This window comes from Carassius carassius, chromosome 27, assembly GCF_963082965.1.
Source record: "Carassius carassius chromosome 27, fCarCar2.1, whole genome shotgun sequence".
NCBI classification, from domain to species: Eukaryota; Metazoa; Chordata; class Actinopteri; order Cypriniformes; family Cyprinidae; genus Carassius; species Carassius carassius.
The window spans coordinates 14,162,659-14,176,364 of NC_081781.1; the positions used below are offsets into that span (position 1 = coordinate 14,162,659).

A 13,706-nucleotide genomic window follows, 5' to 3' on the forward strand; every position below is an offset into this window, starting at 1 on the left:
TTACACATTCCAACAGTGCGCGAGAAGGTTCTTTCGTCCAATCACAGCGTGCGCTTTTGCGCCTTGTATCGCCTCGCCTTCAATCCGAAACGCGCTGAATGGCTGCGTCAGTGCTAACTCTTTTGTTGATAAATAACTTTGATGGATTGATTATTTTTCAAGAGGATCCTCTAGCTCTGCACGTCCTGCAAACAGTATCGGTAAAATTGCGCTTAAACAGCAGAATGTAAAAAAGAAAACAGGTTTGGTGTCTACAACTGAAGAGTTCAAATGTGTTCGGATACCAAAAGTTGTTTAATCTGTCAGTTTACATGTTGGAAAGGCCTCTCAATGCATTGTGACATGGTATTTTAGCGTATCAAATGTGCGCACTTACGTCTAGGAGATTACGACAGGCTGCATTGTTCGTAGTGTGTAAATGGTCATGCACGCTGTTGACTTTGCCCAGGGTTGGAACAGTTTTGTTTTGTATGGTGCTGTCACCCGAACTTGACAAGAGTAAGGAAGAAGGACGTCAATGCCATATTGCAACAGTGTAAGTACGCTACAGTTTTAGTATGTTTTCACATACTTGTCGTTTAATAAACATAGAAATGCAAACTTCACAAATACTGATACTGATACTTTGTCGTCTTAAAGGGAAGTAAGTACTGACGTTTGCTTTGATGTGCAGCATTGATTCTACATTTATATTTTTTTATCTAACAAATGTTTTCATAGTAGTTTGTAGTTTGGGAGGGGTCACCAATGGGCTGAAAAGTAGTTCTGCTTGATCTCTCTCTCCTGTATTCTTTCCCCATCTCTCTCTCTCCCTTTCCCTCTTCACTTCCTGTAATTCTTGTTGTCTTGCATTGCACTTTTCATGCCCCTCCCGTTCTGTCTGCTCTTGCCTTCTGCATTTGTGTTTGTCAAGTTTCCTGGTTTTAGGCCACTATGTTTCTTCTCTGCACAGGTCTTAACAAACAGCCATTCATACATGATGCAAAAGGAATTATTTGCATTTAGTTTCCTGTCATTGTCTGACTCAGGTTTGACATGCTATGGCCTGATTTCTTATTCTATTTATAATTCATTGTGTTGCTGTAAAGATTTGAATTGATTATTCATGTGCCAGCAATGACAAAAAAATAAGAATAAAATAAGAGCATCCATGATAAATACGTAATTTATACATAAATACATAATTATTATATGGACAGTTGTTTTACCCTAACATCTTGAACTTTATGCCCCTTCCCCCCATAACTATTCAAATGAATTTAAATTCAGAAACTAAAATCATCATTATGGATCCCCTAAGGGAAATAAAAAGATTTAAAAACTATATTTCAATGCTTCTGCATTTCAAGTTTTGTGCCTTTAAAAACTGTGTTCACCTGCTATGTTTCTGTTATGTTTGCGATGTTGCAGAAAAACTTTTTCCTTAAATCTCATACTTCTTAATTTTACTTTTTTTTTCGTTTAGGGGCTCTGTACATCATAGAAGATGTGTGTGCCAGTTATTGTATGCATAAGATGCATTCTTAATGTATTTTTTATTAAATTATTACATTGAGACAAATTCAAATACGTGTTGTCATTGTCCTATTTTACTTGTTGTCTTTTTTTTATTTGCATATAATGCAGACATCATCATACCCCTATTGTGATTAAGTTTAAAACCTTACTTTTTGTCTTTCTCTCCTTTTTAGAACATTTCCTGTGACTGAGGAATGACTGAGTTCTTAAATATTTACTCCGCCTTTATACTGCAGTTTAGAAGCAAGAAGGGAGGTGGGACTCCTAGACCCCACAAAATCTTGCATGTGCTCTGCTCTCTAAAACATTTTTTTTCATCTGGCCTTGTTATAGGCTTACTTAAAACTGAAGTGTTGAATGCCCCAGGTTTTTACTTGTCTTATAGTTTCACACAATTGCCATGAGTCTTTCTCCACACCAAAGAGGAACCGTAAACCGTATTAGCAAGCAGAATGTTGAAGCCATTGGTGAAACAATGCAGCATTCAGGAGATCTGTTCTACAATGTAGGTGCTTCCTCTTTGGAGCAAACTCACAGCAGCCCAGAGGCTTTGGTGGATTCTAGCCCTGAAGTCCAAAGTGTTTACAAATCTGATAAAGCATATGAGGTCCGAGGCCATTTTCAGCAATCGGAACCAGTAAAGTGGACACCTCAAAACCCAATGCAGACTGCATCTTGGTTTCAGGGCGCCCCGAACCTGAATAAGTGGTCACAGAACTTTGGACCTTCTCTAGGTGGTATGGATGACCCAAGAGCCTTTCACAAAGGTCATGAAATGGAGTCTATAAAGTTGGAAAAGCATTCACCAAGTTCCTCTCAGTCCTACACAGACACCGCTCCTATTCCCGGGGCGGAATGGGACCATCACACGATGGCAGCCATGCATCATGCTCAATTTCAGGCGCTCCAACAAGGTCACAGACCTGCAGACCTCCAGTATCAGCCTCAGGGAATGCATCACGATATGTCTGACTCTACTCTGCAACCCTTCCAATTGGCATTCGGACCTACCAAGCCACCACAGGCGCCTGGTTTCCAACAAGTCTTTCAAGGCAACAGTGCGTCTTTAAATATTAATTATAACGAAAAGCAGAAATCGCAACAGCAGCTCTTGCAGTTGCAACAGCAGCTACATCGCCAGCACCAGATGCAACAGCTGCAACAAATGCGTCAGTTGCAGCAGCAGCAGCAACAACAACAGCAGCAGCAGCAGCAGCAACATCAAATGCAACAGCAGCAGCAGCTGCATCAAATGCAACGGCAATACCAGCTGCAACAGATGCAGCAGCAACTGCAACAGCATGCACAAGGTTTTCAACACCCAGAGACTATAGAAAAGCAGCGAGTCAAACAAGGAATTGAGTCACAAGATCTAGCCAGTACTCAGGTGAAAACAGATTCGAGTCAGACCCAGGTTACCATCCCCCAAACACAACTTCCTATCCCTCAAGGAGCAAATTATCAGGAATCGGGTCCTGAAGAGGCCACTCCAGAACTCCAGGAGACCCAAACCAAACATCAGGTCCTCCCTCGCCGCTCCCGACGGCTTTCCAAAGATGGACCCTCTCCTCAAGGTAACCAGACATCCAAGGAAAAGGTTTCTGCTCAGAATGGAGGAGTAGGTGGAGTCCAAGGACCCACAGTGGGGGTCATCCAGAGCACTCCGAGACGACGGAGGGCCTCAAAGGAGGTCAACCTTGAGACTCTAGCTCAAAAGGCTTCAGAGATGGCGTTTTTGCCAGCAAAGGTAACCTTGTTTCTTTTGGAAATCCATTTGAAGCCTATTCTTACAACAGTGAAGTAGCAGAAATCTGTTTTAATATTAATAGTAACATATTAGAAAATACTGGGCTGGGTTTTTTCAGGATTCTTTGATGTATAGTAATTTTAAAACAACAGCATTTATTCGAAATAATAAGTGTTTTTACTGTCACTTTTAAAAAATGTGTCATTGCTAAATAGAAGTATTTATTTCACTGACCACAAACTTGTGAAAGGTAAGCATACATTAATTATATGCTAGAATGTTTTGCTGCTTGCTTTGATGGTCTCCTAAGTTGTTTTTTGTTGTTTAAACCAGGTAGTGAATTAGCTCATTCAAAAGTTAAAAAATTTCCATTGCTCACCATTTTGTTGAAACGTGTCACCAGCTTTATAACTAATCAAACTATAAAAGTAAACACTACAGTACAGACTCAGCTCAGAGTAGTGTTTGCTATCAGGCTTCCCCAATCATATACAGTATGAAGTACAGTGGAGTTTATGGAGTTATTGAGCATTGTAAAGCAGTCTGGTGAGCGGCTGCATGTCTGCACACCTTCACATTCCACACTCTCTCAAAATCTATTCAGTTGGAATTGGGAGGGGCCGATTCACCAAGCCCTATTTGCTAACATCTATCTGATCCAAGCCTCACAAACCAAGACGTTTATGGTATGAATTTATTCTTTAAAATGTCTTAGACTTCAGATATTTCAGAGTACAGTAACAGTTTGAGATGGATGTTTAAAAAAAACATTTTTAGGGCAGAGTAACTGCAAAAGAGCTTTATGACTCACTTTAATGCTGCCGGTTGCTTTCACACACTTCTATTTGTGCTTCTCTATCCTTTGTTTTTTTTCTCTTCTCCATTTACATTTTATTCTGTCTTCTGTTAATAGTGTGAGGACATAACTTCTGGCAGACCAGCAGGTATGGCACCCCTAGTCATCCCAGTTTCGGTGCCAGTTCGGAAAGGTCAAATGGATGCGCCGGGCAACTGGACACAGCTGGATAATATTCAACATCCCTCAGAGATTTCACATCAACAAAACCAGCCTGATCGTAAACCCTCAGTTATTGTAGCACGCCGGCTCTCAATAAAGAACTCTGCATCCGAGAGCTTCATCCAGGTTAATACAGTTAATACAGGTTAATGCCAGTGTTGCTAGATCCATTTATTATAAGTGATTTTAGTCTAGTTTATTCAAGTCACTTATAGATTTGGGAAGTTGCAGGGTTGTGTTTTTTTTTTTGTGCCTTTGTGCTTGTAAGTGGTCGGCATGTATAGACTAAAAATGTAGTGTGTTATGATGATGTTGTTCTGTGTGTAAAAGCCACTGACATACATTGTTTTTCCCCCTTTTCCCATCAAAATAATGCTGTAATTTATGCTAGAGTCATTTGTAGTAATTTTATTCAGCATCTTTATGCCATCACAAGCTGCTTTTGATGAAAAAGCAAGAGATTTTCATAACATTTTACAATAAGGTTGACATGATATATCTATGTCCCTCCCCCAAAACTATGGGTTGCTTGTTTTGGGCTTATTTTTTCTGCCCTTGTTGCGTGTTTATTTAGTGAAACCTGGTAACGCTGGTTAATGCTCTTAAAATATCTCAAATGGTTCTCAAATGATTTTCATGTTAATGTTATGCCTTTTTTCACACTGCAAAAAAATGCTTTTCATACTTAGATTTTTTTGTATTGTTTCCAGCCAAAATATCTAACAATTCTTAAATCAAGAAGGATTTTCTTAAAATTAACTGAGCCTTTGCTTAGAACAAGCAAAATAATTTCAAACAGAAGGCAAGATTGTTTTTGTTTTTCTGAAAACCAGACAATAGTTTTTACTTGTTTAGAAAAATGTAAGAATTTTTAGATATGTTTTGCTTTTTTTTTTGTTTTTGCAGTGTAAAAGTGTACCTTTAAACTGTTGAGGGCTTTATAAAATAGTTATTAAAACATCTGTTCTTCCATTTCTATTTGAATCAGGGTAAAGGGCAAGAGGACAAATCCAGGCGCCGCCCGCGTCCCGAGCCTCTGGTCATACCTCAACCTTGCACATTCATCACTCCTTCTGTTTACTCCAGCATCACTCCCTACCAGAGCAATCTGCGCTCCCCAGTACGCCTGCTAGACCATGCCAGTTTCATCCCTCCATACACCCCTCCACCCATTCTTTCCCCTGTGCGAGAAGGCTCTGGGCTGTACTTCTCTGCTGTCCTGTCTTCTATGGCAACAGGCAGCCAGGTCCTGCCACCTCCATCCACACCCCGCAGTGCCACTCGAAGTTTACTGCATTCAAGTGCGTTCCATTTTGTATTAGTAATGTTTTACAGTTCGGTTCTAAACATTTGCTAATACATTAATTATGGTAAACTACCAATGAAAAATAGTTTCTTTCAGCATTTATTCATCTAGTTTCATGTTCATTTACAGTATAAACACAGTATTGTTCATTGATAGTTCATAATGTTTGTAACAGAACTTTTAATAATAATAAGGCATTAATATATTTCAAATAGTGATAAATGTTGGTGATATAATGCATTATTAGTTAACTATTGTGCTTACTAATTTAACCTTTTTAACTTCACTCTGTTTATTCATACATATTAATAGATAAAGAAATTAACATTAATTAGATATCCCGAACCATCAATAAACTGGACGTTTGTAGAGCATTTATTAATCATTAATGTAAATTTATAGTATAAATGCACTATTATTTATTGTTATTTCAAGTTTTCATGAAATTTAATGTCATTTTAATAAAACTTGATGTTAAAAATCTATAAGTATACCCTAGTAAAAAAGTGATATATTTAAAATACAAAATACATTTCATACATTTAATTTCAATTACATATCACTCGAGACTTAGTGATTTAGAAGTTCTAATTACACTTTATTTGGAGTATCACTTGTGCAAAATGCTCATTTATTAATATAAAGAGTATAATGTGTTTTAATATCACTATTGATGAGAATTGTATGATCTTTGAATACTATTGGCCTTTAAATTCACTATTTGTGTTTATTCTTACTTCATGAATTGCAGGTTTAGATTAATTGTAGTTCATCATTGACATGGACTAATTTCTATATCTCTCTTGCTGCTATATCTGCACTTTAGGCAGTTCTGAAATAACCCCTCCTGCTCTCTCAGTGATTGGAGAAGCAACGCCTGTCAGCCTAGAACCGTGAGCATTTATCAAAAAAGAAAATAACTGTTCATCACAATCATTGTCCTCTATTATAATATATTCTCTCTCTTTTGCACATTTTAGGCGAATAAACATCGGCTCTCAGTATCAGGCAGAAATTCCAGAACTATTGGATGGAACACTGGCCCTAAAGGACCAGCATAAAGCCACTCTGGTCTGGCTCCCTAATTCACAGTCTGATTCTACACCCTCCCAGGATACAAGACGTAACTTATCTTTAGACTCCATTGATCTAGCTGAGGTTTACCAGCTGCAAATAACACAGACATATTTCTCACATACTTCCATTCTCATTATTTTCCAGTTGATGACCTGATGAACCTGGTCTGCTCCAGTGTCATGTATGGAGGAGGAACCAACCCAGAGCTAGCGATGCACTGCCTGCATGAGTGCAGAGGGGATGTCATGGTGAGCACAGTTAAATATACAGTGATACAGAAAAGTGTTTGGACACTTGAGTGACACTGAAATATTTCTGACTTAAGACATCTAAAAAATAACATTGACACCAGTGAGGAAAAATGTTAGTTTACAAATGTGCTTCAGAAATCATTGTGATATCCTGTTTTGATGCTCAGGGAACATTTCTTATTATTATCAGTTCTGAAAACTGTTGTGCTGCTTTATATATTTGTGGAAAATGCAATACATTTTTTTCCCGGATTCTTTGATGAATTGAAAGTTCAAAAGAATAGCGTTTATTTGAAATCGAAATCTATTGTAACATTGTAAAAGTTTTAGTTTCCTTTTTAATTGAAAGTTTCAATTTAACACGTCCTTCCTGAAATAAGTAATCATTTCTTGCATAATAACTTCAAACATTTGAACATTAGTGTATGCATCTAAAAGTGTCCAAATACTTGTTGTATATAATGCATATATATGTTTTCAGGATAAACAACACATATATTTTGACTCCGTAGGAAGCTCTAGAAATGATGTTGATGAAGAATCCCATCTTCTCCAAGAACCACCATCTGGCGAACTACCACTACGCTGGTAGAAATTCATTTACATCTAATTGCAGAGCTCACTGTGTTCACTTAGAAAAATTAAACACGATTCAGCATACTGTGACTGTAAATGGATATAGTTTTGCAATGCAGCAGAATGTTTGTAATGTATGGCAAATAGAAAGAACTTGAAGTCCCTTAAATATTGGCAGGATCAGACTGCTGGACTGTGGATGAAAAAAGATACTTCAACAAGGGAATTTCTGCTTACACGAGAGATTTCTTCTTGGTGCAAAAACTGGTATACAGTCGTTTTTGTTTACTGGTCTTATATAGATGAATGTAAATAAATTTCCCCCTTTTTATGGTGACATTGTGTTTGTATTTTGTTAGGTGAGGAGTAAAACCGTGGCACAGTGTGTGGAGTTCTACTACACCTATAAGAAACAAGCAAAGGTTGGCCGGAATGGCACATATACATATGGACCTTTAGAGCCAGAGGATAGTATCCCTGTGGTAAAGGCTGTTACGGCTTTTAGACATTGTTTTGACTAAAGAGCTAATAGCACATGTACAGTAAATTAATAATTATTCATTTACATCTTTACAATTATTCATTTACATCTTCTGTGCTAAAACAGTCTGTACATTGTGATACATGACTGCTGGTCAGACTTTCATTTCTATATCATCTGTCTGTTATTTTATCTCTAACAAGATCAAAGTGAAACAAGAAGAAGAAAATGATAGCAGACAACAGGAGGGAACACAAGACAATGTGACACTTCAGAACATTAATAATGTAAGTATTTGGATTGAAAGCATTCTTGTTTGTGCTTTAAGTGGGCCGGTACGTACCGGTACTAAGTACCGCCACTTCCAAATATAGCTCTTGAGTGTACCGCCACCTCTCCGTGCGCCCAGAACGTACTTTTAGCGTACCCGTATGCTCATTTGGACATCTGTTTTAATCTTTTGCCTGCGCTGCCGCTTTTCAGAGCGCCCTTCACAATGCAAGCTTCCTAATTCATCCCACCGAGAGCACAGACTTCATTACCCATACACCCTTGAGTTTTACAAGTGAAAAGCGCATGCATCGCTTTTGCCGCTGTCAGTAACAACTCAACGTGTCCGGACAGGGTATATGAAACGCGCACACTCTGCTCAGTAAAATTTCAAATACAGTGAACAACACTTAACATACTCTCCTGGCTTCAGACTCTGAGTACTAAAACAACACGGTCGTAATCAGATGACTCGCTGGCTTACACCCCACCAAGCCTGAATAATATCGCTGCAGGTTAGACACAAGCTAATGAAGTAATGCAGTAGCTCTTTCAGCTAGGGTGACCAGACGTCCCGAAATCTAAACTGTTGTCCCGAATCCCGAATCTGGCCTTTATTGTCCCGAAAATTATACTAAAGCAAAATCTTGAGTAGTTATTGTCTGATAAACATTAAAAACTGTCTGCGGAGGTTGAGTCGTCCTGCAACCAGCCCCCGCCGGCTACTCATTGGCTGCAGCATCTTTTTTCTAAGTTCTAAAAAAATACCGTAGGCAGCTAGGCACGAATTTAGATATTCATTTATCTAATTAATCTATATGAATTTAGATATTCATTTATCTAATTAATCTATATGCACAAAGACAATAGGACCTTTTTGTGCCCTTTTTGTTTTAAAGCTTGATGAAGAGAGCGCAAGTTGCTGCAGCTGCTAGGAGGACAGTGATGCACGCGTACAGGAGTGATTGACAGTTCAACTGTGTACAAAAAATCAGTTTAAGCTCGTTAGCGTTACAGAAAGGTCTGATTTACGCACTGTTACAACAGTCATTGTTTTTTTTTTCTTTTTACAATGACATTTGAGTTCATGATTTTAATGTTGTTTCTTGTGGCAGACTAAAGAGTAATGACAGACGGTTGATCTTTGAATTAAAATGTGTTTAGTTAAGGTTTGAAATTCATTATCTTTTATTATAGGCTACGAAGTCTAATATCATAAGCCCCCCATCCAGTCGACCAAGACCGCAGACACCCCCCTTACCCCCCACCCCAACCCCGTCCCGAATTTAAGGCAATCTCATCTGGTCACCCTATTCTAAGGGTATTTTTTCAAAATCCTTTTGCACATTTTATTTATGTTCAGTTGCTCTTTCTAGCTCAAGCAAATCCACAAACTAATAAAAGGATTTATTATTTTTTATAAGGTCGTCTGTTGACTTCTGTATATAAAACCCCTGCAATATAGTTGTTGTTACCTCGGGATGAGGGGAGTCATCAAAAAAAAAAATATATATATATATATATACAACCCGAATTCCGGAAAAGTTGGGACGTTTTTTAAATTTTAATAAAATGAAAACTTAAAGACTTTCAAATCACATGAGCCAATATTTTATTCACAATAGAACATAGATAACATAGCAAATGTTTAAACTGAGAAAGTTTACAATTTTATGCACAAAATGAGCTCATTTCAATTTTGATTTCTGCTACAGGTCTCAAAATATTTGGGACGGGGCATGTTTACCATGGTGTAGCATCTCCTTTTCTTTTCAAAACAGTTTGAAGACGTCTGGGCATTGAGGCTATGAGTTGCTGGAGTTTTGCTGTTGGAATTTGGTCCCATTCTTGCCTTATATAGATTTCCAGCTGCTGAAGAGTTCGTGGTCATCTTTGACATATTTTTCGTTTAATGATGCGCCAAATGTTCTCTATAGGTGAAAGATCTGGACTGCAGGCAGGCCAGGTTAGCACCCGGACTCTTCTACGACGAAGCCATGCTGTTGTTATAGCTGCAGTATGTGGTTTTGCATTGTCCTGCTGAAATAAACAAGGCCTTCCCTGAAATAGACGTTGTTTGGAGGGAAGCATATGTTGCTCTAAAACATTTATATACCTTTCAGCATTCACAGAGCCTTCCAAAACATGCAAGCTGCCCATACCGTATGCACTTATGCACCCCCATACCATCAGAGATGCTGGCTTTTGAACTGAACGCTGATAACATGATGGAAGGTCTCCCTCCTCTTTAGCCCGGAGGACACGGCGTCCGTGATTTCCAACAAGAATGTCAAATTTGGACTCGTCTGACCATAAAACACTATTCCACTTTGAAATAGTCAATTTTAAATGAGCCTTGGCCCACAGGAAACGACGGCGCTTCTGGACCATGTTCACATATGGCTTCCTTTTTGCATGATAGAGCTTTAGTTGGCATCTGCTGATGGCACGGCGGATTGTGTTTACCGACAGTGGTTTCTGAAAGTATTCCTGGGCCCATTTAGTAATGTCATTGACACAATCATGCCGATGAGTGATGCAGTGTCGTCTGAGAGCCCGAAGACCACGGGCATCCAATAAAGGTCTCCGGCCTTGTCCCTTACGCACAGAGATTTCTCCAGTTTCTCTGAATCTTTTGATGATGTTATGCACTGTAGATGATGAGATTTGCAAAGCCTTTGCAATTTGACGTTGAGGAACATTGTTTTTAAAGTTTTCCACAATTTTTTTACGCAGTCTTTCACAGATTGGAGAGCCTCTGCCCATCTTTACTTCTGAGAGACTCTGCTTCTCTAAGACAAAGCTTTTATAGCTAATCATGTTACAGACCTAATATCAATTAACTTAATTAATCACTAGATGTTCTCCCAGCTGAATCTTTTCAAAACTGCTTGCTTTTTTAGCCATTTGTTGCCCCCGTGCCAACTTTTTTGAGACCTGTAGCAGGCATTAAATTTTAAATGAGCTAATTAAGTGGATAAAAGTGTAAAATTTCTCAGTTTAAACATTTGCTACGTTATCTATGTTCTATTGTGAATAAAATACTGGCTCATGTGATTTGAAATTCCTTTAGTTTTCATTTTATTAAAATTTAAAAAACGTCCCAACTTTTCCGGAATTCGGGTTGTATATATATATATATAGGCTATAATAGAGTACCGGCACCTCTTTTGGGCCACTTAAAGCACTGAATATAGTGGATACATCATAAAGACACCATCATCTTTCTCTGAGCTGGAATATTAAATGTCCAGTAAAAAAATTCTGATGAATAGCTAAATCTGACTATGTGGTTGTGTTACTAATTCTTCCAGGAGAGGGCAGACGTGGCTCACGAGGACCAGAAGAACAGCTCTGTGGAAGAGTCTTCTGGCCTGGTGGCAGCTCCTCAACCCTCCTTCAGAACTCCTCCCCCTGCACCTCCGAAGCCTCACTCTGACAGTACTGGGAAGAAAAACAGGGCCTCGATTGGCAACAAAACTCAGGGAGAGCCGGAGGGTATTTTCCCTTGCAAGAAGTGCAGCAGGTGAGTCAGTGTTCATATACCAGTACGTGTCTTTTGAATTTCTACTCATTCAATTTGAAGCAACCCAGCTTGTTCTACTTGCATTTACTTCAAAAGACAGTTGAGAACAGTTTAATTCCAGAGTAAGAATTCTGTTCACTGTACTCTCTATCTCTGATCTCCAACATAGTTTCTCTGAAATATTGAAAGTAATATTTCTATATTTGAATATCAAATCCCCAGTGTTAATATTATCATTACAATTAATATATTAAAATATTGCAGTATTTTATTTAAGTATTTGAATAATATATGATGGTAACATCCCAATACTGTAACATCTAGGCTTTGATTTTTCTCCAAATTATATAAATATTTTAAAATAAGCATGTTGTTGTTGTTATTATTATGATGAATTAATGTTTTATAATAATTTGTAAATTATATTAGAATTCAGTATTTTAAAATAAAATATTGTTCCATTAATAATTATTTCCTAATATATATTAACATCTAAACAGTGATATTTCTCCTACTTACTTGAATATGTGATTATTTTTATAGCATTAATTAACACTTATGTTAATTTTATATTTTTATATTAAATATAATACTTATCAATCTCATTGGTCTGAGGCAACATAAATATTCTGCAAACAACAAAAGCTCTAAATATAAAAAAAAAAAAAAAATCATTGATATTTAAAATAATCCATAAGGACAAGTGCTTTTACATACAAAGAAAACATTACAAATTACAAATATGTAAAGCAGTTTCTTGACTTGAATAAATTCTAATGAGGTCTGTATATACAGGGTGTTCTATAAGGTGAAGAGTCGCAGCGCTCACATGAAGAGTCACGCCGAGCAGGAGAAGAAGGCAGCAGCACAGCGCCAAAGAGAAGAGGAGGAGCGGGCCGCTAAAGCTCGACAGGAGATGCTTCTGGAGGCAGCGAGGAGGAAAGAGGAACAAAGAGGAGGACAAGAAGAGAGTAGTGGAGCTGAGGAAAGCTCAGTAGAGCTGGATGATGAGCAGGATGAGGACTGGCATTGACTCTTTTAGTATTCTTTAGTACAAGCTAGTACCAAAAATGTGCAACTTGTGCATCCCAGTTAAGGGCAGTTGGCATGTTTGAAAAGATAAAGCTGTCTGAAATGCCAAAATTTTATTAGAATTTTCTTTTGGTATATATTTTTAAAAGTGCAGATGTATGTCAGTTTAGCATCATGAATGTAATTCTTACGAAACAACGATACAGTGAATATGATAACAAATGTAAAAAGGTTTGCAGAGCTGAGTTTGATTTTGATCAAAATACCTGAACAAATTTTGCTTGCATTCAGTGAGACTATTTTTTTTTTTACGTTTATAATATACATACAGTAATATGTAATCAAGAACACATACTTAAATTCCTCCTTGTGTACCTATGGATATTTTCAGTTAAATATTTCTTTTGCAAGAAATGTATATAATGCTTAGAAAGATATATGTTGACCTCTGTGTATTATACTGTGTACAATATTGATGCTGTTGTTTGTTAGTACTCTAAACTTAAAATAATGTGTATTTGTTTTGAATGCACTTAAAGGGAAGTGGAATATGTGGGATAAAGGGATTTTTATAAAAACTCACAAGTTTAGCAAATCACAAATATATTTTAAATATATAGATCACAGTTTGAGACCATGCTTGATATTTGCTATATTTCATAAATGAGTGCACAATAAAAACAAACTTCCAGTATACACTTGTATTATTTTACTTTATATAATAAATATGAAAGGAAAATGTTCAGTTATAACCATCACATTCAGCACTGGAAGAAAGCTTCACTGTAAAAAGTGAATCATGAGTCTTGTAATTTTCATTAAAAAAATTAAGGTGATAATTAAAAATAATGAGTGGATTTTATTAAAGAAATTATGATTCAGTGTTGTATAGAAAAGAATGAAC

The 13,706-nt window shown here is 37.4% G+C and overlaps 1 protein-coding gene across 2 annotated transcripts; it reads left to right on the forward strand.

The window, feature by feature from the left end:
* Nucleotides 1–30: 30 nt before the first annotated feature.
* On the forward strand, nucleotides 31–13,496 carry mideasa (mitotic deacetylase associated SANT domain protein a). 2 transcript variants are annotated; one of them, XM_059512858.1, is made up of 13 exons: nucleotides 31–535; nucleotides 1,692–3,265; nucleotides 4,179–4,409; nucleotides 5,272–5,584; nucleotides 6,416–6,482; nucleotides 6,570–6,712; nucleotides 6,811–6,914; nucleotides 7,430–7,505; nucleotides 7,672–7,760; nucleotides 7,853–7,915; nucleotides 8,178–8,261; nucleotides 11,559–11,770; nucleotides 12,566–13,496. In XM_059512858.1, exons 2-13 carry the CDS (start codon nucleotides 1,919–1,921, stop codon nucleotides 12,801–12,803), a joined length of 2,967 nt encoding a protein of 988 aa, XP_059368841.1. In that variant the 5' UTR covers nucleotides 31–535; nucleotides 1,692–1,918; the 3' UTR covers nucleotides 12,804–13,496. The 2 variants fall into 2 exon arrangements, with proteins under 2 accessions (XP_059368841.1, XP_059368840.1); XM_059512857.1 differs by having other exon boundaries at nucleotides 32–535; nucleotides 7,853–7,975.
* The last annotated feature ends 210 nt before the right edge of the window (nucleotides 13,497–13,706 follow it).